Consider the following 20,916-nt stretch of genomic DNA (forward strand, 5'->3'; position numbering starts at 1 on the left):
GGGGCGGGGCGCGGCGCGGCGGCGGTATGGCGGCGCGGCTGAGCGAGGGGGCCATCGCGGTGAGCGCCCCCCCGGGTCCCAGGGCAGAGGGGCTCCCCGGCGCCGGGCCGCCGCCCCGCAGGCTCTAGCGCGCTTCTCTCTCCCCACAGGCCATCCTGCAGGCGGAGCCCGTGGAGAGGCCCGTCCTCCAGCTCATCGTGAGTAGCCCCCGCCGGGCCGCGGGAACGCCCCCCCCCTCTCCGGCGCGACCAGCGCCCTCGCGGCGGCCCTTCGGGGCTGCGGTTCGCCGCTCTCCTCTGAGCCGGTGCCCAGGCCTGGTCCCGGGACCCACGCGGGGAGGGCTCTGCGCTCCCAGAGACGGCGCCGGCTCGCGCGCTGAGGAGGGCCCCTCGGTCTCCTGCCAGGCCAGGTTCCCACCGCCCTCTGCTCGAGCCTGGGAGAGACCTGGACGTTCCTCCCTGGCATAGATCGGCCTCGTAACGAGTCTGGGCTGGGTTACCTCTGGAGGGCCGGGTGCGGTTGCCGTCAGTACCTTCCCTGACGTTTGAAATAGGACAGAGCAGAGCCGGAAGGGCTACAGGAGAAGTGGCCAGAACGACGAGGGCTTCAGCGCTTTCCCTGCCGCAAAAGGCTGGAACGACTGGGATTCCTTAGTTAGGAAAGGGCAGCCGAGGGGGGGCGCGACCAAGGGGTTAAAGGGGCCTTTGGGGTTCGCAGTGCTTCGCACTGAAGACGTTGCCTAGTCTGGCAATGAAATGCCTGCAAGAAAGCAACAAGGCTCAGAGAGCACCAGGGACTCCATAAAGGGGCCTGTCCGCTAGACAGGCGCCTGCCAAACCGGTCGCCCTGTGCCTCCCTAACTGCGTTTTTCACCTAGACGATCCGCCCGATCTCCACTGGAAATGGCCCCCCACGTTACCGGATGCTGATGAGCGATGGCGTGAACACGCTTTCCTGTAAGGACAAATATATTGAGAGAGATGAGAATGGGAGTGAAGCTGTGAAGAGCTTCTGGCTATCGGTAGAACCGGGGAGAGGGCAGCCTCTCCACAATGGACTGTGCCTGGGTTACCCAGGGATGATCCCCAGTTCAGCCCATTGGGTTCCTTTGATTTACACTCTGCCTTTCTACTCTGGTGAGGACTCGAGGAGACTGAGGCTTGAAGAACTTAACTTTTCATAAAGTTCAGACAGAGAGTCAGAATTATAAACAGTAAAATGTGTGAAGCATCTTGGATAGAAGGGCTAAGATTGATGGTTGTGGGTCCTGCCAGCTGCAGGAGGCAAATCCCTTTGAATGGGCACCCTTTGAATGGGCACCGCAGAGAATGTCATTGCCTTGTAAAGGAATGTTTGACAGAGCTGCCTCTGCCCTCCCCTGAGGATGACTTCTTTCCCCTCCCAGCAGCATAATTGCTGCTAGACAAAGGAGATAGGAATGGAGGAGTTTTTTCAGCTTCCTCAGGAAAAGAAAGGCTGGCTTGTCAGGAGATGGAGGGCAGTGGAGTGCGCTTGCATGCTTTGGGGCTCTGAGCTGTGCAGGAGGTTATACCAGGCCAGGGCTGGAAAGCTCAGCCTGTGGGAGGGGGATTCTCCCACAGAAGTGAGGATGTTGGAAGCTGATGGGCCCTCGCCTTGAGGCTGGGGAGGGCTCTTCCAGCTCCTCGGGCACCCCAGTTTCTTTCCCTGTAATGGCAGTGTTTTAGCAACAGTCTCAAAGTATTGTAAAGATGCTGGAAGAAAGTGTTCATGTTAATCCCCTGGAATTCACTGAGTGCACTTACCAGGAATGGTTTGCTTTCCCTAGAGAACAGTTTTATAGGGCAGCCTCGCATCAATACAGGGACCTCAGCCCTTCGGCTGAGCATAGATGCACCCGCTGGACCACCACGGGAAGTGCTCTCGAAGGAGGAGCAGCTTGGCGGTGGGTTCCTGGCAGCTCGCCTCAGCCACACACCAGGGCCTGGTCAGCAGGATTGCCCCTGTTGGCACCCCGAGGCCTCTCATGCAGAGCAGCACCACTCTCTAGGACCCCTCCTGCTCTCAGCTGCTTCTGGGGGGGCTCTGGCCATGGGAGGAGGAGAGGCCTAGCTAAGAAATATGAGGGGGGAGACTTGGACTGTGGCAACCCAGGGTACTTTTTGTTGTTGACTTGCTGGAAGGCGCTCCATGTATGAAGATGCTTCAGCATAGTCCCTTGGACGAAAGAATTGGTCACCGAGTGGCACTTCTGGTGATTCGGGTTAGAGACCCCTGCATTAATGTTACAAATGGTATGGGCAATTTTTGATCAAATATGGCTTGCAAAATGAAATGCCGGTCTGTGTTTCAACCCTATCCGTTAATTTGGTGATAAATGTAGCAAGTTTTTAAACTTCTCTGTGTAAATTGAGCAGTTTTAACATTCTGGAGGTTGACACCCTGAAGTCTGCTTATCTTCTGTTTGCAGCTTTTATGCTGGCAACACAGCTGAACCCTCTGGTGGATGACCAGAGCTTGACTGCAAATGCCATTTGCCAGATTGACCGGTTCATTGTTAATACTCTGAAGGATGGAAGGTAATTGCTGAATTTGGAAGAAAGGAAATGGAACAGCTTGGTTCTGGGTTAAAGAGGGTTCCCTAGGTGTGCCTGTAGGGACTGGGAATGGTTACCCTTTTCTGCAAAGACTGTTCTGATACATTTGTAAAATGACATGTCCTTATTTTCATCTGCCCACACATATCAGTGAGTCATTCCTGGCACACTGAGGGTGAGCAATGAGTGGAGAATGTGAGCTCTCCTCTGCTTTAGAGGAGATAAGTTAGAAAAAGGTTACTTTGTTGTGTTATCACAGAACAGCAAGCCAGGATTGTCAAGAATTCTGCCATCAAAGCATAAGCTACCCAGTGGCTCCCATCAGGCACCTCCTGTGGGTGGGAAGGGCTAAAGAAGACAGAAGCAGAAAAAACCTTAGGACTCAGATACTGGGTGGCAGTTCTAACAAGCTGCGATTTGGAAATTAGCTACGAACCTGGCTTCAAACTAAGCCTAGTTGTAGGAGAGACACACAGTGTCTGGATCCACAAAGATTTCTTTCACAAAGAAGTAACCAACCCATGCAGGTGGTTGGGCACCAGTCATGTGTTCATTACATGAAACCAGAGCTCACGGCAATTCTGTGCCAACATCATTACAGCCTGTCATCTTGAAGAAGAGCAAAATAAGCAAGCACGCACTCATAAGTACAGCCGCTTTCTAGAGCTTGGAAGGTTCAGTCACAAGAATTAACAAGAAACCGCATTTGAAGAATGAAAATGTAGCAGATATGACTTCCTGGTTGGCACATATTTTATTTGTTTATAAATTTATTCACCACCCATCTCCCCCTCATGCGGGTCACTGGGCGGTTTACAATAAAATGCAGTTAAAATTTAAAACCATTTCAATACAATAAAATAAGACTATAGTAAAATCTAAGTGGCAAAAGATTTTAATCAGTCCGTGAGTGTAATAGGCCCCACAAAATCACTTAGGGCACTAGCCAGCCCCAGGTATAACTATGCCCCCTCCCATTCCAAGCCTGCTGACAAAAGCAGGTCTTTAGTCTTTTTCGGAAGTCCAGGAGCGAAGGGGCCTGTCGGATCTCTGGGGGGAGGATGTTCCAAAGGGCGGGAGCTACAGCAGAGAAGGCACGCTTCCGAGACCCCGCTAGATGGAATTCTTTTATAGATGGGGCCCGTAACATGCCCTCCCTGCATGACCGGGTGGGGCGGGTCGATGTAATAGGGATGAGACGGTCCCTCAGATATCCTGGTCCCATGCCATGTAGGGCTTTAAAGGTAGTAACCAACACCTTGAATTGGACCCGGAAGTAAACTGGGACCCAGTGCAGCTCACGCAACAAAGGTGTTACGTGTGCAAATCTTGGAACACCCAAGATTGTCCACGCAGCTGCATTCTGAATCAGCTGAAGCTTCCGGATACTCTTCAAGGGTAGCCCCATGTAGAGCGCATTACAATAGTCTGTCTGGAAGATGACCAGGGCGTGATTGACTGTTCAAAGGGCCTCTCACTCCAGGAAGGGGCATAACTGGTGCACAACACGGAGTTGAGCAAAGGGCCTCCTGGCCACGACTGCCACCTGCTCTTCAAGCAGGAGTTGTGAGTCCAAGAGGACCCCCAAGTTACGCACCGGGTCTGTCTGGGGCAGTGCAACCCCATCCAGCACTAAAGATGACAAATTCCTGGTACATGAGGTGCCATTAATCCACAGCTGCTCTGTCTTACTAGGGTTCAGTCGAAGCCTGTTGCTCCCCATCCAGGCCCCCACAGCCCCCAGGCACTCGGAGAGGGTGGTCACAGCATCACTTACCTCACCAGGGATGGAGATATACAATTGAGTATCATCAGCATACTGATGATACCTCATCCTATGGTGACGGATGATCTCACCCAGCGGTTTCATGTAGATGTTAAAAAGGGGAGGGGAGAGTACTGATCCCTGTGGCACCCCACAGAGAAGGGGCCGTGGGGCCGACCTCTCCTCCCCTATTACCACCGACTGGGACTGGCCCTGGAGGAAGGAGGTGAACCTGCGCAGAACTACGCCGCCCACCCCCAACTCCCTGAGCCGACCCAAAAGGATACCATGGTCGATGGTATCAAAAGCCACTGAGAGGTCAAGGAGAGCGAGGATGGATGCACTGCCTCCATCCTGCTCCTGCCAGAGGTCATCCATAAGTGCGACCAGTGCCATTTCCGTCCCATAACTGGGCCTGAAACCTGACTGGAAGGGGTCTAGATAATCAGCTTCATCCAGGATCCTCTGGAGCTGCAGCACCACTACTTTCTCAACCACTTTCCTCAAAAAGGGGAGGTGGGAGACTGGGCAAAAGTTGTCCAGTATGCTGGGGTCCAGCGATGGTTTCTTGAGGAGGGGGCACACCAGTGCCTCTTTGAAGGCTGGCGGGAATACCCCCTCTCTCGAAGTATTTACCACCGCTTGGACCCAACCACACGTCCTCTCCCGAGCTGCCTTCACCACCCAAGAGGGGCATGGATCTAATTGGCAAGTGGTGGCGTTTACAGTCCAGAGAATCCAGTCCACTTCCTCGGGCTCAACAGGCTCAAACCGTTCCCAGATAACAGAACGTTCCCCGGGCATCTCCCCAGACGCTGCCTCGCACTCAGAGTCCAACTTGGAACAGATCTGAGCGATTTTATCCTGCAGATGCCCAGGAAACTCCCCAGCTCGGCCCTGCAGAAGGGAACGGGTAATCTTAAACAGGGCCACTGGGTGGCATTCTGCGGATGCAATAAGCAGAGAAATACTGACGTTTCACTGCTCTTACTGCCGCAAGGTAGGCCTTAATCACGGCTCTAGCTTGTGTTTGGTTGGATTCGGCTTTTGTCTTCCTCCAGTGGCGCTCTAGGTGTCTCTTAATCCTCTTCAAAACCCTGAGCTGCTCCTCAAACCACGGGGAGTGCTGGGTTTGGGTGGGCAAGACAGGCCACACAGGCGCGATCCTGTCCAAGGCCCTAGCCGCGTCCCTGTTCCAGGCTGCCACCAGGGCCTCCGCTGGACCGTGCAGCAGGTCGCCGGGGGCGGACCAATCGGATGGGTCCTGCCTCCCTGCGGAGGGGGGCAGCACGAGAGACTCTCAAGGCCACCAGGGCGTGATCCGACCATGACAAAGGGGAAAGCTGTAATTCTCCCCTCAGATCATCTTGCCACTGCTCCGACAAGAAAACTAGGTCCGGGGTGAGGCCACTGCCTCTAGTCGGGTCCTGAATAATCTGGAACAGGCCCATGGCTGCCATGGTAGCCATGATTTCCCGGGCTGCTTCCGAGGCCCGCCCCAGGGAAGGCAGATTGAAGTCCCCCAAGACCATAAGCCTGGGGAACTCCACTGCCAAACCTGAGACGGCCTCCAGCAGCTCAGGCAGGGAGGTTGCCACACAGCAGGGAGGCTGGTACAGCAGCAACACTCCCAACTGCTCTCAGGCACCCAGCTTGAAGAACAGGGACTCACACCCGGCCACTTGTGGAGCAGCGCCTGTGAAGGCCACAAGGGATTCCCCGATGACATATCCTGTAGCAACACGAAACAAGATTTTTAGGAGACAAAGAAGTTTGCTTTGTGAACTGCGAATTAAGGAGGAGAAGGTCATTATCAGGTAGGTAATTCAGATGTATTCGGAAGAGAGAGTGTTACTGCATGGAAGTAATTGTTTTATTCTGCACTTGTTAGTGCAGAATAAACTTCTGCCAGAAAGTCCCTAACTGTAGGGAGAATATTTAGGGGGTGTTAGGAATTACCTACTTTGAGAGGTTGCTTTAGGGATGATTGAGAAGAGCATCAAGTGTGATGTAAGCTGCAGCCTGGACGCTGGATGTCGCACCGGTACACAGACATCAACCTGGACCTCCCTCCAAGCGGAATTCCTCCAACAGTATTATTCTGAGTAAGAAAAAAATGCCTCGCCATTCATCTGTCTGTGGTAGAAAATGTGAACCCGAGAGGCCCGTCTGCCCTCCGGATCCTGGCTGGTCTCAGTGGTATTTTTGCGGGATCTGTATACCTGCTACCACTACCGTGCTGTGCTCTGGTATCCCTCCTCCATCACCTGGTGCCTCTCTGATGGGTTGGATGTTCTGGACTGCGCGCTTGCCATGCGCTTGGGCCTCAGCCTGGAAAGTACCGTTGGAACAGTAGAAAAGCCGTAGTGCGACAAAGTGGCTTCTTTTGCGTGGCTGCTGCAATCTGTAGCTCCAGCCTAAAGTTCAGCTTGCTTGGTCCTTTGTCTGGGCCTGCTTAAACAGTTGCCCCTGTCCTGGGCTGCATCCAAGTGGAGCAACGGTCCAGGATTCTGGCAAATCCCACCTTATTCAGAAAGACTTCAGCAAGATCCCTCCGTCTGGGATCCTGGTCTCCTTTCTAGAAGTCACTAAAAATGAGCAAACAAGCCACAATCATGTGTTTAACGAGCACACCAAGCAAACTTCTATCAATGAGGAAGAACCACGTGAATGGTAGGTTAAGATTTTCTGGTTGGCCATTCTCTTCGAACAAGATGCAGGACACTGGGCAGTTGGCTAGAGAGCCCCCCCCCCCCCAGGTCCCCTCTTCAGCAAATCAAGCAGACCTCTGGGGCCAACCTGTGTTTCTGTCTCTCTAGGCGAGTGGTGGTCTTGATGGAATTAGAGGTTCTGCGGCCGGGTAATGCAGTGCCTGCTAAGATCGGGAATCCAGTCCCGTACACCGAAGGTAAAATGCTTTTCATAGCTGGCACTTGGCTGCCTGTCCTCCGCAATGCCTTTTGCCCAGAATGTTGTCTTTGTGCCTGGCTTAGCTGAGGCTGCTTTTCTGTCCCTTGCATCATGCAGTTTTTGCTGGTTTGCTCTTTGGTGAGCTTTGTTGGAATGTATTCTGTGGGGATTGGCGTGGAATCACGAGGCCAAGCAGAAGCAGCTTGGGCTAAGCCCCAGATTGCATTCATTGGCCTCAAACAGTGGGGCAACAGGGAGAAGCCCACCTCAAGAGTTCTGTGACTTACATTGAGTTGTGACTGAACCATAGAGGAGCCATGCAAACTGGTGAATGCTGCCACAGTGTGGACTTCTAAAGGCTTTGAGCTGAATCCGCACACCCGGTGAGATCTGGTAGTCTGGGCTTGCTGTCGGCCTCTCCTCTGAGGTCATACCTTCTGCGGGGGCCCTGGGCTCAGCCCTTCCCTGAGACTGCCCAGCCTATGGTAGCTGCCTCCTCCCTATTACATTTCCTAAGAGTCGTGAAAGGCATTTGGGGATGTATGGAAATCTCACTGCTCTTGAACGATGGCGCATCAGAGTTGGGCTTGATGTAATTTTGCTGGTTTCTTGTTAATTTTAACTCTCTGTACTACTACTTGTAAGCTGCTTGGAGTCTTCAGAAATGGAGTGGTGCAGAAGCTGAAAAGGGAAGGCAGGCATGCAGGCCAAGGTCAGAAAGTCCCATGTGAAATGGGATGTTGGTTGATCCTCATCTTTGGGACGATGTTCGCTAGCAGGAGAGTGGGGTTTATCTCCCCCGCTGCATTTTACTCAGATCTCCTATTTACCTGTCCCAAGTCTGGGCCCAGCCTTGGATGCACGAATCTGCCTTTATGCATCTGTTGCCCAGCCCTATTGCAGAAAAGCAAGCTTGAGGCCAGCATTCCAGATCTTCCTGCCTTAACTTACAAGCCACAGGAAGCAGCCCTTTCTGTGATCCAGAAGCAACTTTGACCCTTTGCCAAAGTTGTTCCCACCAGCCACGGCCTGGAAATAGGGGGTGGAGCTGCCACTATGAACAAGGAAGCGCCCTTGCTCTGCTTTACATTAGCTGCTCTGGAGGAGAGCCAGACAGAACAGCTCAGTGACGGCTGTTGCTCTAAGAAATTAATTGTTTTTTTCCGAACGGTGATTTCTGTCTTTCTCAAAGTTAACTAGTTTTGTTCTTAAATGGCAGACATGTCAAGGCCTCCTGCTTCAAAATACTTCTCTTTGATTATATGTTACCAGCTGATCGAGCAGATGTTCTTTGACCCATCAGACATCTAGGAGGTGCCATGTCCCATTTGCATTTCAGGGAAGTGTGAGATCCAGCAGGAAGGAATAATCTACCCCTCAGTTCTGTCAACGTGGGAAGGCTGTTTTTGAGAGGGCAAGACCTTGAGCTGTTTATGTAAATCTCCCTGGGAAGGTGATTCAAGAGCAGTTGGAAAACACCTGTAATAAATAAGTTGAATGATAAACACACACAGCCCATTGATGTCCGGAAGAGGCCTACCTGTGAGGCACCTGGGAGAGGCTTTCCGCTCGGTGGCTCCCAAAGGGAGGAATCGGAGCTGCGCTCTGTCCCCGTTCTGCTTTCAGGAAGAGCATCGAGAGCACGTAGCCTCTGGAAGCGCTTGCTGCAGAAATAGGTTTTATTATATCATCTCACACATTTAGAATAATACCGCTTCCTGTTTGAATAGTAATTAATTCATGTGCTCGCTGCTTCATGTTCTTACTAGTTGCCTTAACTGTTATTTTTGCAAGGGTGGGAAATAAATTAAGTAGATAGCAAAATGATAATGGGACCATGAGGCCCCAACTCTGACAGTGGTGAAATGCAATCATTTTCTTTTTGCTGTAGTGGGGATGTTACCGAATTGAAGGCTTGATCTTCCTGACCCATGAAGCGCTGATTCTCCTTTGGGAAAAGGGCCTGTGCTTGCTTTGCTCTCCTGTGAACTTCTTAGAGCTCAGCAGCTCTGGCCTTCTGCCAGGGATGGTGGCCACTTGCTTAGGGGCCATAGGGTGACATGTCTCTCTGGAGCCCCTGGGCGTATCAACTGGCCACACGCTTGCCTAGAAGACATGATGCCTTGGTGTGGGCCAACATGTTTCCTGTTAGCAGATGTAGACGCAGGGAGAGGTGGCAGGCAGCTACGTGAGATAAAAACCCATTATTGTCCTGGAACCAGCAGCAGTTGTTTAAGGATCTCAAGGCTGGTGTGTGTGTGTGCACATGTGTAGATGTGTTTGGGTGGGGTGTCAAGCATAGTTGAGCATAACTTCCATTTCACCCCCAGCTATTTAATCAAGGTCTATGGCTTGTCCAGTGCTATACTAGCCATCCAAATCTGGAACAGCCCATCATTTCTTGTTAACGCCTGCCAGGAACGGCAGTCGCTTTGGCTTGATTCGCGGAGCCTCGAGCAAGCCACAGAAGTAGATTAAAAAGCTTTGGATGAGGGTAAGGCAGCGAGGTGAGCATTCACATTAGCCCGCTGGAGTGGCTTAATGTGTTTTCCAAACAGCTCCTCTGTTCTCCCAGCTGGCCTCTTGTCCAGGCACCGAAGAGGCACCGAAAGAGGCTGTGTCACGTCACTGCAGCCCTGAGCTGGTTTCTGCATGGTCATTCTGATTTTCTAGGGATGGCAGGGGGTAAATTGAAATACTTCAAAGAAGCCTCTTTTGCTAAATAGGTGATAATTTAAAAAACGAAGTATTCTACTGTCAGCCTTGTGGTTTGGATCTTCACTTTGCTTACTCTGCTCTTCTTCAGTTCTGGCCCTCAGTCCTAAAGTCCCTGCCTGGGGCCAGTTCTCTCTTCTCTTTTGAGACTCTTCCTCAAAATCCATGTTTCCTCTCCTCTTGCAGTCCCTGACGTTGGCAAACAGGTTCCGTGTGTTCATTCACTAATTATTAACAAGAAGAGCTAGCTTTGAATTTTTTTCTTTGGATTTCCTGTGTTTTTTTTCTTTTGCGCATTTAAACATTCAAGTAAGGTAGCTTTGATTAGTATGTGAGAAATGTTTTTGTTGGTCTCCCCTCACATCTTGTTGAAGAAGATCTGAGTCCAGTTTTCTGTCCCACGTGCCCCAAAGGATCCTGTGAGCAAGGCAGCCAATTTTCCGCACCATCGGTCTCAAGACACTTGCCGCTCCAGGAACAGTTCAATGGCCTGACTGGGTTCCACAGACTGCCTGCTCCCCGGGAAGTTGGCTAATCCCCTTTTTGTTTCAGCTGAGTTGATGCCGCTTTTATATCTTTGCTGTGATGATGGCAAAGAGAAGAAATTGGTTTTTCTTCTTCACGTTCGCAGCCAGTGGGCGGATTCAGTGAGGCCTCTGCTCGTCTTCCCTGTGTTTCTCTGCCTTTGAGCATTGCAGGGAGCGCTCCGCAGGATGCCGCAGCTCTGGGCCACTCACGCCCCACAAACGTCTCTTCTTCCTTGACCAGGAACCGGGCAAGCAGGGAGGCAGCCACCGGCCACAGGTCCAGCAGCTGACCCTTTGCCAGGCAAGCCAGCACCACTGAGCGGGGGTCCAGATACAGGTGAGGGACCTGCTGGCCAGGAGACAAAGGGGTCTTTTGCAGGACACTGCTGGGGCCACAGGGGCAGCAGGGAAGTTCTTGTTCAGTGACAGCGGAGCTGCTTACCCTTCAGCTTGACCTCGGAGGGAACTCTGCTGCTGTTTTGTTAAAACCCAGGGTGGAGGCATCCCCTGAGTGATGGCCCCCAGTCTTTTTTCCCAGGCCGTCAGTCTGGCTTCGCAGAAACGGAAGGGGAAGGCCTGCCCTGCAGCGCCCCTTCAGACCCCACCTCCAGGGCACTGTCGCTGGGGGGCTGTGAGCCACCTTGCTGGGCAGCTGGCCAGAGGAAGCAGCACCTGGCCGTGCAGATGGCACGGGGAAGCCAGGAGGGCTGGGGCGCGGTCCCAGAGCAGGTTCTTCCCTGTGAAACGAGGAGTGGCTGTAACAGAGAGGAGCATTTCTGAAGGTCTTGCTTCTGGAATTTCAGTGGGAAGCCCAAAGGCAGGAAACAGCACAGGATTGTTGAACTTGTGAATCAGTGAGAGGGTCATGTGCGTGGCCCTTGATTGATTGATTGATTGATTGCCAAAAGTTTTTCCTGATGCCTTGCTTGGCAATAAACGCGTTTGGACTGCCACAAGCATTTCCAGTTCGGGGGTCTTTTGTTCAGCTCCTCCTGTTAGCAAGCAGGGGACATAGAGCTGGAAAAGAAAGCTGACATGGAATCGAAGCTGAAAAACAATTTCTCAGGCCTTGTCAGGTCACAGCAGAGCTTAATTAATAATGAGGGATCCCGTCATCTCCAGAGCCTGCAGACAATTATCACAGGCAGAGACGTTAATTGCTACTAAATGAGGAGAGGAGAGGCTGTTCTGTCTGGGCAGGTGATAGACAGCTTCGCTCTCTTCAGGGGGACACCTTATTTTAAGGTATGAATTAAGGGGGACGTGGAGCAGGAATGCACATTTTGGCCACTTGTGCAGGTTGGGGTATTGCAGGCTTCCGCGAGGGCGGGCAAGTTCGTGGGACAGACCACAAAGAGCCTTGGGGCACCCGCAAGAGGGGCACTTTGCGGGCAAGAGTCCCTTCCCCCCAGCGCTGTGCCCCTGCCTGGCTTCAGGGAGCCACTTGTGGCTTTGCTGCTTTTTCATGGGTGTGCCTCTCTCTCTCTGGCCTGGGGCAAAAGGGGAGGCCTCTTTCCGAAGGACCTGGTTCTTCCTGGCCCTGTGCAGTACTTAGTCGTGCAGACAGGGGCAGTGTTTGCCCACCCATGTTGCCAAGGAGTGCCAGGGCCTGACTGGGGCCTTTGAGCAAGATGGGAGGATGTTGCTGGCTGTAGAATGACTCATCACTGATGAAGGACGCCAAGTGTGCGGGTCTAGTAACAGCTGTGTGCTTCCTCCATCCCATGTCTGATGCAGGAGATGGAGACAGCAATCAGGCAGCACCAGGGCAGGCTGCTTGAGGTGTTAGGCTGTGTCTGGTAGTAGCCCAGATGCCAGCTACTCTGATGTGGGCAGCTTTGGGTATGTTTTATTCCAGGAGCTTTGGCAAAGTACCCTGGCCCTTCCACCCTGCTTGGCAATGCAGGTGGCCCCAGCATCCTGAACACTCCCGGTGGCTCTCAGATCAAAGTGGTGCCCATTGCCAGCTTGAACCCATACCAGTCCAAGTAAGTTGAGGGGCTGCCCTGGCCGCCAGCCTCCCAGGGACCTCTTCCTGCGGGATTGGGTGGGGTCCTGGTATCCATCACTTCTGCCGGCGGTGGTGGGATTATTTCCCACAGTGGGGTGGTGGATTGATTTTGGAGAAACAGACTTCAGAGGCCACTAGCCGTCCAGCTTGGGGGGTTGCTGGGTAGCAAAAAGTCTGGCCAGCCGGCATGGCCACATTGAGTGACTCTGAGCAGTTGGCTTTCCCAGCAAAACAGTATGCTATCCAGCTCTCTCTCACTAACCGGTGGGTGTACCTGGCAAGCTCCCCTTGTCCGTGTTCACCCCATTCGAAGAGTTCTGCATTCCTCCCGAGTCTTACATTTCCTGAAGCCAAATTGCAGCAAGCGGGGGGGCGGGAGTGAGGGGGGGGCGCCTCCTACAGCAGCCCAGGTGGGGCAGAGTAGATGCACCAGCCCCTCTTGCGCCTCGGGGCTGTTTGTGCTTGTTCTCTGACTCACGGGGCTTTGTCTGGGGAGCAGAAGGAATGCGATGTAGAGGGCAGCTGGCCTTGAGTCTCTTGCAGGCTCTGGTTCGTTTTGCAGGGGTGTTGGATGTGGCCTGTCGATATTCCAGGGGAGACCTGGGCAGGCAGGCCTGGTCCAAGTCAGTCAGGCAAGTCCCCGTGGTTGCTCTGTCTTTCCAGGTGGACTATTCGTGCCCGGGTGACTCAGAAAAGCCAGATCCGCAGTTGGAGCAACTCACGTGGCGAAGGGAGGCTCTTCTCCATAGAGATGGTTGATGAGAGCGTAAGTGCTGTGCTAAATAGCATGGCTTCCGCTTCAGGAGACGCCCGGGGGGCTGTTCTGGGAACTAGATTTTTCTAACTCAATTCACCAGCTGTTGGCAGGGCCAACTGCCATTCCATAAATCTATGGAAGCCAGGACTTACCCCCAGGATGCGAGCCACGGTGCCAGTAGCTGACCCTCAGCAGCGGCAGAGGTTTCTGCTTGTGGCCACTGGTTGCTAGAGGGCACGTGCTCCCTGGTTCCCACTGGTGATGCCCAGCTTGCCACCTGGGCAGAGGCCTTGAATAGGACAAGCCATCTGCCTGAGGTGCACCGGAGCTTTGGGCTGAAATGCCTCCTGCCCTGCCCTGCTAGCGGATACAGCTGCCGTCCTGCATGGCCCTGCATCCCCCTCGCGGTAAGAAAGGCCCAGGGCTCTGAGTGCTCTTTGCCTGGTAAGGGCCTTTACTCCGTTCGCTGGGTCTGTTTATCTGAGGCATTTTCCTATGAGTTTAGGTTAAATTTTAAGCTGGGCCCTCTACAGGTTCTGTAGGTTAGTTTGCTCTGCCAAAGGAAAAGTTAAAAGGTCAGAAAGAACAGTCTCTGGGCTAAGTTTCCCTGGGAAACACAGGCTGGGAGAGCATCTCTTAATTAGAAAATAAATATGTGACTTGAAGGAATGTTCTCCTGCCAGTTTGTTTGGGGAACACCAACTGGATTAGTCAAGTCCATCAATCAAACCTGCGGAGCGGATGACAGACACAAGCTGCACAGTGGCCGTTTGCTTTTCTGAGAGTGTGTGCAAAAATATGTTTAGGCCCGAAAGGTGTAATTTTGAACTCCTGGCACATCTGCATCAGCTGCTCATTTCATTTCTCCCCTCTCTGCTGTCAGGATTTTGACTGATGGTTTTTATTGCAGTTTTAATCCTCCTCTTGCATAAACATCTTAGCTGGTGGTGCTTGAGCTCTGCTTTTAATTATCACTTCAGGAAGGGCCTGTCACAACACTCTTGTACTTCTGTTCCTCGTGTGATGTCATCCACTAATTGGCAGAACAGGAGGCAGGTACTCGTGAGCTGGCAGGCAGAACGGTTTGGCAGCGGCCAGGGGCACTGAGTGCTACCCAGGCCTTTCTTGGAGCTCCCAGGGGAGGTGTTTGGGGAGGCTTCATCAATTACCGTAAGTCTGGGGGACAATTCAGCTAAATCCTAATTTGATAAACAAAGGCTCCTGCGCCTTGAGAGGAATGTTTTAATTTTTCATTTTCTCTCAGAGTCTTTTTGATCTTGAAATCCTTAGCTCGCGTTTGGTACCAGTAAATATCTGTAGGTACTATGGACTGCTGATGTCTCATAGCAGATAATCCATTTTTACTGTGGGCCAGTTGTTTCACTGGATCTTCCTCCACAGGCTTCAGCCAAGTTTTCTTTGGAGTCGATCACTACGCTTTACAACCCGTGGGGAATAAGGAAGTTGACGGGCCGTATGGCAGAGGGGTTCAAACCACTTCACATGAGGTTTCTGTTAGGATGAAGGGCTAGAATCACTGGGAAGGGCGTTGCATGACCACCCCTCTGTTCCAAAACCCACCCAGAATGTTCTTCCTGTTGGCTGTTTTTTCTCCAGGGCGAGATCAGAGCAACAGCCTTTAATGACCAAGTGGACAAGTTTTTCCCTCTCCTTGAGCTGAACAAGGTATGTGATGATGCTGTTCCTGCCTTGCTCCGCAGAGCAGTGGGCTCTGTAAATGGGGCAAAGCAGAAGATCGGTCCTGAACGATGATGCACTTGTTTATTTTTCTGTGGTGAGAGAGCTGTCCCATAATGTAAGTTCTCTGGGCAACTTCACAGAACAAATCTAACTTAAACAACATTGACGAAGAGCAAAGTTTTTTTTAAGTTGCTTGATTCCTGGTGACCTTGTGGACACATCCGTAGAATTGGCTTGCATTGCCTTAGGTGGTGGTGGTGGTGGTGGTGGTTATTGAGCCCCCAACAGCCCTAGTAGTCTCCCATCCAAGTTTAACCATGTCTGACCCTGCCCAGCATTTCAAGGTCAGCCAAGATTGGCTGGGCTGGGCATTATTGTAGTGGTATGCGGGAATGACCTTGGGAGACAGGAGGAAGAGCTGCAGACTAGATAATGGTCAGACAAGCGGCAGCTGACAGAATAGGGCATGGCCAACATCTCCGAAGGGACCCTCCCTAGTTTCTTACTGTAAAGGTTGGGTGTGGGGGGGAAATGTACTTTCAGACTTGCAAGACTCTGTTAATGCAACCTCACCATAAGGTTAGAGCTAGCGCTTCTGGGTGTGCTTCTTGCCTGGGCTACCTTGCAAGGCTGACAGTTATAAAGTATAGGTAGTCCTTGCTAACGACTGCCCTGTTCAGCAACCGTTCGAAGTTACAGCAATGCTGAAAACCTAATTTTACAACTGGTCCTCACATTTATGACTGTCGCAGCATCCCTGCGGTCATGTAATCGAGATTCAAACGCTTCATGACCGGTGGGCGTTTACGACCATCACCATGTACCACAGTCACATGATCACCATTTGCACGCTTCCCAGCTGGCTTCCGACGAGCAGTTAACGGAGAAGCTGGTAGTAAAATCACAACTTGTGGTCATGTGATGTCTCACTTAATGACCACAGGTGATTCATTTAACGAGTGCAGTGGAAGTGAGGTCGTAAATCCATTGCAGTCACATGGTGGCTTGCTTAGTGACCATGTTGCTTAATGACAGTTGCCAGTCCCTATTGTGGTCGTTAAGCGAGCACTACTGTAAAGTACAATTAAAATAACAGAGTGACAGGCCAAAATTGGCCTTGTTTAAAGATCCTGAATTAGCAACTGGGTCTCCTACCCTGGACCTCCAACAGTCAAAGACAGCTTTAAGTGCACCTCTCTGGGAATATTCCTCCCTAATGAGGGGCTTCTACTACCAGATAGGTGCCTCTTCCTCCCGATTACTGTCTCACATCCTTCATAGGGGCGCTCAGGTATGGCCTCTAAAGAGAAGCATAAGGTTTGATGGGGAGCAGGTGGGAGAAGGTAAGCTGTCTTCCAGGCCCCCTGTCCTTCAGGGTTGCAGCCAGAAAGGGAGTCCTGGCCAGAAAGGGCTTGTGTGGCTTCAGCCGTTGCTGCATCCAGGCATTGGATTGGGACAGACGCGGTCTGCATGGCCTCCGTACGGGAGAGGAGGCCAGGTGCCATACACCTATGGGGGCAGCCTAAGCCAAACCTCAGGCGACCGACCTGATCAGACGTTCTGCCGGGCGAGGAGGAGGAATCTTGCTGCCGAGCCGAGCCCCAGGGCAGCGCTGCAGAAGTCAAGCGGCGATGGCTCTGCTCCGTCTCCTGGAGCAGTGCTTAAGTAGGACGGTCACTAACTTGGGCTACACCCCTGTTCAAAATCACACCACAGTCTTTTGTGGTGATCGTTACTGAGAGATCCAGAGACGTGGGGGACATCTCTCTTTTTGAAATGCGTGTGATAGTGGGGAAGGTGTTGGTCTGGGGCTGGGGAGACCCAGATTTACGTCCACCCTTGACCACAGAACTTGCCTGTGGCTAGGCTTCCTTGGAAAAGGTGGACGTGTTCTCTCTCCCTCTCTTTCAAGGAGGCCGTTGTGATCTCAGGTGCTGTGCCCTCTCTGACAAACGAAACGAGGTCCGGGGTGCTGGGAGACAAAACTGAGCCAAGGGCTGAGAGAGATGGCAGTGGCGGTGCTCCCTCCGCCCCACCCAGGCTGGGTTTCCAAGGCCTGTCCCCCACGCAGGTTTCAGCCCCCTCTCTCTGCCTCAGGTCTACTACTTTTCCAAGGGCAACCTGAAGATGGCCAACAAGCAGTTCACGGCCGTGAAGAACGACTACGAGATCATGTTCACCAACGAGACGTCCGTCATTCCCTGCGAGGATGCCCAGCACCTGCCCACCCTGCAGTTTGACTTCATTGCCATTGGAAACTTGGAAAATGCAAGCAAGGACTCCCTTGTGGGTGAGTCGGGCAGGGCATAGGTGGCGGGTGCATGCCTCTCCCTCGCCAGCAGGGCCACGTTGCAAGGCTGCTCGTAAGGACCAAAGGAGGAGAACGGTGCAATTTTGACTTTGATTGGGACTCTCAACCTTTGCTGGCATGACCCACAGAGGCTGCGCGGCCCCCTCGACTTACCCGCTCCTGCTGGCCGTGCGATTTCAGCTTTTATGAACAGGCCAGCTGGCTTCCTGGAAGGCCCTTCCAGCACTGATAACCTCCAGGGAGCCGCTGCAGCGTGTCTGCTCGAAGGTTGCACGGGCTCCCTTGGCCAAGGGCGAGGGAAGGCCACCTGGCGCCTCTGTCCGGGAGCCGGGCTCACGCTGGCAGAATCCAGGGAGGTCGCAGCAAGGGGGGTGCCTGAGGGCAGCGGTGCCCCTCCCATTCAGGGCTTGGTGCGGGGCCTGCTGTGCGCTCACCATCTTTCAGGCCCAGGGCCAGCAGGGAGGGGCCACGGAAGCCTGGGGGTTTCCCGCTGCCACCTATGGGCTCAGGCAGCCTCGGGGTGGTTGAGAGGTGCGCTGGCCTCCTCTTTGGAAGGGCAGCTGCCCTCATTTTCAGCCATGGAGCATTCTCCTTTGGGTGGCCAAGCCCTTGCCAGTAGTGAGAGAGCTTTGCAAGAAGCCCCGAGGGGCTAACTCTGAAGCAGAGATTCTCGGTGCTGGGGGGCAGTCCCTCAGTCCAGAGGAAGGGCCTCCCCAGCAGTCCATGCTGACAGAGGTGGAAGACGGGCTCCTTTCAGTGGGGAGGGGGCAAGGATGCTGTGCCCATGGAGCCTGGGCTTGTTTTTCAGATGTAATTGGGATCTGCAAGAGCTACGAGGACGCTGCAAAAATCACCATCAAGTCTTCCAATCGGGAGGTGTTCAAGAGAGACCTGCACTTGATGGACATGTCTGGCAAGATGGTGACGGTCACTCTCTGGGGAGCGGACGTAAGTAGTGGGGCACGTCCTGACTAGGCTGGGTTAGGGATTACTCTTGCACAGGGCAGCCCTGAGGCTGAAAACAAGAGGGCAAAGCTACTGCCCCCGCCAGGCCTGAAGCCCCTCCAGGGGGGAAGCCTGAAGTACAAAGGCCCAGGGTCTTCGAAGGGGCAGTGGGAAGGCCTCCCTTCCCAGACAGGCAGGCGGGCGGGCAGCTGGTTTGAAATCCCGAGGTCTTCCCAGCCATCTGAGGGTGTCTTGAGGCTGCCCTTGCAGGCCCTGCTGCCATGGCCTTAACGCCCCTGCTCCTTCATCTGGCTTTGCAGGCTGAAAAATTTGATGGCTCTCGGCAGCCCGTCGTGGCCATCCGGGGGGCCAGAGTCTCGGATTTTGGGGGGCGGAGTCTCTCTGTTGTCTCATCGAGCACGGTCCTCGTGAACCCCGACTGCCCGCAGTCCTTCAAGCTGCGCGGATGGTAAGTTTGCTCTGCCCTGTCTGCTTTTGGCCTCTCTTCCTGGCAAGCTTCCGACAAGCCGAGCCTGAATCAAGGCGGAGGGACTCTGACTGATTCAGCCTGCTGACGCCTAAAGCCAAGTAAAGGCAAAGGACGAGGACTGTGTGTGCAGAACAGGCAAGATTTCTCTTGCCATCCCTTTCAGGTAGGACAGGTCAAGAAAGAGACACCACAGGGATTCCAGAAAAGCTCTTTTACTGTTGTGGATAGAATAACAGAATCCTGAAAGCCCATCCAGGTTTCTCTCCGTCGCCACCCCACGCCCCCTTAATAATGCACAAAATCAAGGTGGGGTTATTTGAGTTTCTATCTCACGCTTGCTTCAGTCTCTGGGCTGAGTAATTCCTTCTCCAAGTCCCTCCTGAGCAGCTCCAAATCCAGGCAGGCAGTGGCTGTGGTTTGGCCAGCTCTTTCTTGGGGCCTGAGCAGGCTGAGTGTGGTTGCGTTCCCCCACTTGGGAAAGGTTTCTTCCTGGGGGGACATATGCCTCCAGAGGAGCCCCCTCCCCCCCAGCAGTCCTTCTCTGCTCTCTTCAGGGACAGCTGCGTGGCTGGTCGCCCCCCCTGCCGCCCCCAGGTCAGTAATTATTAGGGTTGTCTGCAGCCTGCTCCAGAGCCAGGGGAGGAGCTGCATTTCCCACCCGGCCTGCCCTGGTGGGCAGTCACCTGCTGTCCCTTCAGGGAAAGCTCAGCAGAGAACTGGGAGGGGCAATTGCCGGCTGCTGGCAGCCTTCCTGGGCACAGGCACAGGGAGGGTATGGGAGGGAGCAGGGCCCGGGTCTTTGGCTAGCCTCTTCCTGCGTGAGTTGGGAGGGGCAGTTTAAAGAGGGCAATGGGAGCAGAGGCATCCCGCTCTGGTTTCCTTGCGCTGAAGTGGTGCAGGCGAACAGGCCAGTATTTGCATCTGTGGAGCGGGGACATTCCTCCTTCCACAGGCTCCTGGCTGCACTGCGGAGCGCCAAGTGCTTCTCCAGAAGCCTGGGGTGTCCCAGAGTGCAAAAGCAGCATTTTCTTCCCTTCTGTGTTCTTCGAATCCAAACCCGCTTGTGGCGCAGAAGCGGGCGCTTTTCTGCCCTTCCTCCACACCCCCACAGCGTGGCTGTGGCTCACGGGGGTCCCTCTGCCATGTGGCTTCCCCGTCAGCAGTTCCTCCAGGCTGCTGCTGAGCTCCTCGCCTCTTCCTGCAATGCACAAGCAGCCCCCCCTCGCTTTCTGGCTCAGCCGTGCGCAAGGTCAGGGCGGCAAGTTAAACGGCGGGGCTCCTGGCTGGTGCCGAGTGATGATGCCCTCCATTTATCTGGATGGCGAGGGCTGTTGGCTCCAGGCTTCCCTTGGGGTCTGACTGGCCTTTTCCACGGTTTCCAGAATCACGGGCCCACCTCTGCCAGGCTCCCCACGGAAAGGTCCCCACACCTTCCCGCTGCGGAAGAGCTGCAGTGCGGAGCTGTGGCCTCTCCCTGCTTCCTTGGATTATAAAATACAGCGCTAATTAAAATGGAGTCTTAGCTTATTCTGAAATGCTTTTTGGGTGACTAATGGATGCAAACTCCTGTTAATTATTTTCATTGCAACTCATTGATAAAAATCCCTCACATGGTGAGTGTGGGCGTCTGAAAATAAAAGCCAGGTCCTTGGAACTGGTGGTGAAACCCTTTCTGTTCCAGGTTTGATTCGGAAGGGCAGCTCCTGGAGACCACCTCCATCTCCGCGGGGCGGGGTGGCCTTGCGGCAGGGGGAAGCACCAACTGGAAGACTCTGTACGAGGCAAAGTTGGAGAACCTGGGACAAGGGGACAAGGTGAGGAGGCCGCTGCAGGGACGGGAAGGGAGGCCTGGGGGTCTCCTCAGACCTCGGGGGAACTGGCTTTAGGTGCGGTTCTGCCCTGGCCGTGGGCACCCCCAAGAGTAGCGGTGGACTACCCTACAGGGACGTTGTGAGAAAACCTCAGAGTTCAGGGTTGAGCTTTGCTGTCTGTTTTGGGGTTTTCAAGATCTGATGATAAATTGCCGGATCAAGGCACATGGAATAACTAGCGGTATCTTACTGGAACAAAAACATAGTAATGAACTCTGTGATTGTGGCTGTAGCTGTTGATCAATTTTATTTGAAATACCTAAGCTTTTTGTGACTGAAAATGACCAAATAAGAATAGAAAAAGTTGCAACTAACAGTTGATTCCTACTTTCTCTTC

At 53.4% G+C, this 20,916-nt stretch overlaps 1 protein-coding gene across 3 annotated transcripts in view; it reads left to right on the forward strand.

The window, feature by feature from the left end:
• The window catches only part of RPA1 (replication protein A1), a 92,186-nt gene that overhangs the window by 58,452 nt on the left and 12,818 nt on the right, over nt 1-20,916 (forward strand). Inside the window, exons 2-14 of one of the 3 annotated variants that reach the window (XM_063294809.1) lie at nt 27-59; nt 150-197; nt 878-956; nt 2,450-2,558; nt 7,161-7,249; nt 10,735-10,830; nt 12,352-12,481; nt 13,168-13,270; nt 14,879-14,947; nt 17,060-17,252; nt 18,082-18,221; nt 18,539-18,687; nt 20,390-20,522. In XM_063294809.1, coding sequence (XP_063150879.1) covers nt 27-59; nt 150-197; nt 878-956; nt 2,450-2,558; nt 7,161-7,249; nt 10,735-10,830; nt 12,352-12,481; nt 13,168-13,270; nt 14,879-14,947; nt 17,060-17,252; nt 18,082-18,221; nt 18,539-18,687; nt 20,390-20,522 — 1,371 coding nt within the window. Of the gene's footprint in view, nt 1-2; nt 60-149; nt 198-877; nt 957-2,449; nt 2,559-7,160; nt 7,250-10,734; nt 10,831-12,351; nt 12,482-13,167; nt 13,271-14,878; nt 14,948-17,059; nt 17,253-18,081; nt 18,222-18,538; nt 18,688-20,389; nt 20,523-20,916 lie in introns of those variants that run through there. The other 2 variants (XM_063294800.1, XM_063294817.1) reach the window with 2 other exon arrangements.

This window comes from Candoia aspera, chromosome 1 (genome assembly GCF_035149785.1).
Source record: "Candoia aspera isolate rCanAsp1 chromosome 1, rCanAsp1.hap2, whole genome shotgun sequence".
In the NCBI taxonomy this organism is placed as follows: domain Eukaryota; kingdom Metazoa; phylum Chordata; class Lepidosauria; order Squamata; family Boidae; genus Candoia; species Candoia aspera.